The sequence below is a fragment of the Castanea sativa genome, chromosome 5, assembly GCF_040712315.1.
Source record: "Castanea sativa cultivar Marrone di Chiusa Pesio chromosome 5, ASM4071231v1".
Lineage (NCBI taxonomy): Eukaryota > Viridiplantae > Streptophyta > Magnoliopsida > Fagales > Fagaceae > Castanea > Castanea sativa.
Genome location: NC_134017.1, coordinates 43455511 through 43460483, shown reverse-complemented (window position 1 = coordinate 43460483; position 4973 = coordinate 43455511). Strand labels below are relative to the sequence as shown.

General features: G+C 33.6%; 1 protein-coding gene across 1 annotated transcript; it reads left to right on the top strand.

Moving 5' to 3' along the window:
* Positions 1-1229: 1229 nt before the first annotated feature.
* On the top strand, positions 1230-4599 carry LOC142635243 (uncharacterized). The gene is made up of 5 exons (XM_075809436.1): positions 1230-1851; positions 1968-2093; positions 2210-2272; positions 3005-3082; positions 4507-4599. The coding sequence occupies exons 1-5, from the start codon at positions 1687-1689 to the stop codon at positions 4597-4599; spliced, it is 525 nt and encodes a 174-aa protein (XP_075665551.1). The 5' UTR covers positions 1230-1686.
* Positions 4600-4973: the final 374 nt, after the last annotated feature.

Genomic DNA, 4973 nt, shown 5'->3' with positions numbered 1-4973 from the left:
TTTAAAAAAATTAGACATTTATTGCACTAGAGTGCTGAGAACCCAATTTTATTTTATTTTATTTTATTTTTTGCTTTAAATAAGATAGAGCTATCTTATAAAATCCTTGTAAGTTTAATAATACTTTGTGAACACCATATATTGTAATAATAAATTAACTATACATACTTTTTTTATTATTATATAATTATACATCCAAATGAGAGAAAAAGAGGAAAATGGTCGACCGGTTGGTAGGTTTGGTTTTTTTAATTTTTCAAAACATAAAAAAGAAATTATTTAATGAAATATTTTCGTTACTTACCAAAAATAATCTTTAAATATTGGGGAAATTTTAAGAGAGAAATTTTTGTAAGCGTCCTTTCATCAATTGGTATTTGAAAGCACAAAGGAAAATTTGATAAACTATATTTGACAAATATTATAAACCAAAAAAAATTTGAAAATCACTATTTGTTTTAGAAAGAAAAGTCAGTAACGGCTACTAATTAAGCATTTCGTTTGAGACGTCATTTTGGTTTACATCAAATAAACTCGCACGTGCAACCGTGCCAAGACGCTAACGGCTAGTAATTATAAAACTCAATGCTCTTTTCAAATTTCCCTTTCTCTCTCACTTTCCCTCACCCTTTCTACGCTTTCCTTCACTTTTCTCTCTCAAAAAATTCTCTCATTTCACAGAGTCATCTTCAAACGCAGGAATTTTTCCTGAAGAAAGTGAAAGCGGGTTCAAAGATTTTCCCCAGAAAATGAAAATCTGATCCTCTCTCTTCAAATTCATCTTCTACGTTTCTCTGATCTGAAGTGAAGCGAGGAGAGGAAGGAAGTTGTGTTAATTAAATTATAAATATGGCTGCGGAAACTCTACCACTCTCCAAAGGCGCTGTTGCCAACAGAGATCTTTCTTCTAACCCTAACCCTATACCGAACGAGGCCGTTGTTGCCGTAAGCAGAAGAAGAACTCCAACGCCTCCCAAGCCCCTTCCTGTGTCGCTGATGACGATGATTCCAAGGAGAACAAAGATCCTCAACAGGTTTTTTTTTTTTTGGTGTGTAATTTCATTTGTGTGGGATATTGGAATCTGTGATAGCAAAAGTTGCTTAAATGTTTAATGGATTTTGGTTTATGATAGTTGAAGTTCGGGTTTATGTGTGTTGAATTGAGTGGAGCATGGAGTTTTTCTTTGTGATTTATTTCCTGCTTTGTTTGTTTGTTTAGAAACCGAAGGAAAACGAGAGAAAGATTATAGGAAACTAGCACTTGATGAGATTTATTAAAAACTATTTAAATTAAAGAAAATATTGCACGAATATCTTTGAAGATGAACCATGAAGTAATTGTTCTTGAACTCGAAGAAAAAGGAATATAAGCTTGAACTCTTTAAGGTGTAATCATTTATGGGGGTGTAATCATTTATGGAGGTAAAATTTTCTATTTGGATATTTGAAATCTGGATAGAAGGTAACCCTTTTGGAAACAAAGTAATCTTTCCCTCTCTCTAATGGAGTTTAATTGAGAGTTTATTTCTGTTTAGTTTTCACATTACCAGAGAAGAAAAACTGAATAAGACAGATGAATTTCGGCTTCAATTTAAGCTGGTTTTGCATTAGCTTGAAAAAAGAGTATTAAGATATCATAATAGAATATGGTTGTCCAATGAATTATAAATCATTAAGTTCTGTTACATGGTTCTGAACATGTTTATTTCTCTTATATGTTGGAAATTTGTAGACATTTCTGCAAGTTGTGTGGAGTATGTCCCAGAGCCTGCTGAGCTTGATGATGGAATGGATGAAGAATTTAGAAAGATTTTTAGCCAATTGAGTTTCCGTGAAACTAGTGCTACTCAGGTTAGAGGAATCTTCCCTCGTCCTTCTTTTTATGTAATATTGACTTTATGTTATTCGATTTTCCGCTGGGAGAAGTATGAGCCTGACATGATGCATTAATTATTCTACCCATTTAGGATAATGATAACAAGGATGAGTCTGCCGAAAATGCAGCCTCAACCAAGAAGGCTAACTCAGACTTAGAAGAGGAAGAACAGGATAACCCACAAAAAGAGAAAGGCGTGTCAAACAAGAAAAAGAAGGTATATATGACTTGTTAATAAATATATCAATCGATATTTTGTATAGTTTCATATAATTGTTATGATTGTGGCAGTTTGTCATAAAAGACTAAAGGATTTCTGTTTTCATCTTTCAGCTACAACGGCAGATGCAGATTGCTAAACTGAAGCAAATTTGCTCAAGGCCTGATGTTGTTGAGGTAGGGATATTTGCTTGTGCTTTGTTGTTTCTTCTTATTATTCTTCTCATTATTGTTCTGTGGTTATATACAGTTTATTCATTTCCAGATGTGGGATGCAACCTCTGCAGACCCGAAATTGTTGGTGTTTTTGAAATCATACAGGAACACTGTGCCTGTCCTAAGGCATTGGTGTTAGAAACGTAAATTTTTGCAGTTTAGTAAGCATCACTAGAATTGAAGACTGATGGGTTAAAAATTAAAATGTGCACGCATGACTTGTGGAAATAGTGAACCTGTGGGATATAGAGAATAGGGTGTAGGAAGATCAAGTTATTAAGGTTTCTCTTATATGTATATATGTGGTTCTTGCAGGGGAACTGCTGTGACAATCATGGAGACTGGACTTGTAGGTGTTTGGCAATGAGCACCCTTAAATGATTTCTTTGTTCATGTATTTGCTAGTGTGGGTTGGGGGGAGGAGGGCATTGATATTTGTATGATGCCATTTATGGGGAAATTTAATTTCTTTTTAGTTTTATAACAAAGTACTTTTGCACGATATATGTTGGGGATTTGTTTACATTTGAGTTGCTAATTAATTTTCTTTGTATTTATAGATGCCTTTCCATTGTGCTTAATGCTCGGGTTGAATTCCTCTTAAATTTGAAATTTTTTTACTCTTGCAGGATTATCATTCTATTTTGCTAGTGCAAGTACTTGTGTCTCATTATTGGGTATTCTTTTTTGCAGGGCAAGTGTGGTATTGAGAAACAGCCATTTCAGCTTCCTGATTTTTTTGCGGCAACAGGAATTGAGAAAATCAGACAGGTTAGTACAATTTCATGATTTTATGAGATGAGGAATAATAAAATCATCTTTGTATAGCTGTATCTTGTCAACAAACTTTCATTGTGGGATTTTTTTGGCTTTATATTATTATTATAATAATTATTTTTTCCTTATACTTTTTTGCCCATCTCCATGGTCCTTGTAGCTGTTTTTCTATTGTTAATCTTGAAACTTCTTTAGGTGTTTTGAGTCTCAGCTATATCTTTTTTGTACTTTCATATGGTTTAGACTAATGGGTTTTTTTCCTGGATTCTGATTTTGTTTGCATTGAATTGCAAGTTCCTGTTGATTTTAATTCATTGTCAGTAATGAAAAACTTCTTTTTGGATTTTCTCAATACAAATGTATGTGACTCAAGCAACGGGTCTTTTGTAGACAATGGGGTCTTTTGTAGACAATGGGGTATGGGAGTTGGGTTTTGTTAAAAATCATGTCTTTGACTTTGGAATTATTCTTCTTGAGCTACTTACAAGGAAGGGACCCATTGAAATTAACAGGTATTCATATGTTTTGAATGAGAGTTTGTTTGATTGAATATCTCACCTTTTGAGCAATTCATCTAATCTTTACAGTATTATTGATAATTCTCTGATTGACAAAGGATTTGATGGTGAAATCTTTGAGTTACTTATAATTGCATGTACCTGTCTTAACCCCTTTCCCTAGTGAAAGGCCAACAATGCTTGAATTGTATGACACAATAAGTACTTTTGGGAGATATGGCATTGCAAATGACTCTGAGATATTGATGCAACCTGAAATTGCTATTGCAAGTAGCTCAATTGATATCAATACAATAAGTACTTTTAGGGAGAGATAAAGCATCAAAAATGACTCTGAGATATTGATAAAATCAGAAATTGCTATTGCAAGTGGCTCAAATGAAATTGTTGAGGAAGAAATTGCACAGACCAATTGAAGCATGACATGTAGCTTTTACCTTCTGAAAAATATGTAACATATTTGCTGTCCCAGATGTTATTTGGGTTATTTTTGCCTAATGTAATCTTTTCTGCCCTTCACTGTCTTTTTGTTCTCTTTGCCCCCTATATGACAGAGGCAAGACCAGCCTATGTTGGTGTATGCATATTATTATGTTCTGTGTAGTATCTGGAAGAATTTTATTTTGTTTGTAAGCTTTTCATTGCCTTTAATATCTAGGATAATGGTAAGAATTTAATTCAGTATGCATCAAATTAGTTTTGTATATGCATAGAAAGATGCTAGGAGTGCATAATAATTTTATTTGCTTCTAAAATCCTATTTCATGTTGAAGGATTTTGGTTACATACCTTGGTATTAACTAGTTGCTATGAGGCTGAAGCAATGTATTGTTTGTTCGCTGAACATTTATGGATATAACATGCATGTATTTGCCTATAAGAGTTTCTTATGTTTTACAGAGACTTGGAAGAGTTGAAGAAGAGATTGAAATGCTTCAGCTCAAGCTGAATCGTATTGGAGAAGGTATAGCTTTCAGTGGAAGGTTCAAATAACTGCCGAACAGGAAATTTTTAGGGCTTTCTCCCATCAAAATTTGATAGTTTTCATGTTTGAAGCTTACCCATCTGGAATTTTTGTTTTTCCATTTTGTATTGATTATATATATTATCAAATGTTTCCAACTACAGTTGATAGACAAGGATCCAAGCAAGGCAATTTCCCTGTTCTAGTGTGCCATAAATGCTGGAGATTGGGTTGATACTGCCTTGAAAGACATGGAAATTGTGATGAAACAATGCAATTGAGGCTATCAAATCTTTTCGTCATCTCTGCCCTTATGATTCTCAGGAATCTCTTGACAATGTGTTAGTTGAACCCTACGAGGTAAAACTAAAGCCAATTTTATCCAATAAAGAGTTTCTTATAT

What these genes read in the sequence shown, in the direction of transcription:
- LOC142635243 (XM_075809436.1), top strand. Translation starts at nt 1,687, where the DNA reads ATGGTTCTGAACATGTTTATTTCTCTTATATGTTGGAAATTTGTAGAC. An exon ending in CAAGGCCTGATGTTGTTGAG is followed by an intron (nt 2,273 to 3,004) that starts GTAGGGATATTT and finishes TCTTTTTTGCAG; the next exon opens with GGCAAGTGTGGTATTGAGAA. An exon ending in GAATTGAGAAAATCAGACAG is followed by an intron (nt 3,083 to 4,506) that starts GTTAGTACAATT and finishes TATGTTTTACAG; the next exon opens with AGACTTGGAAGAGTTGAAGA.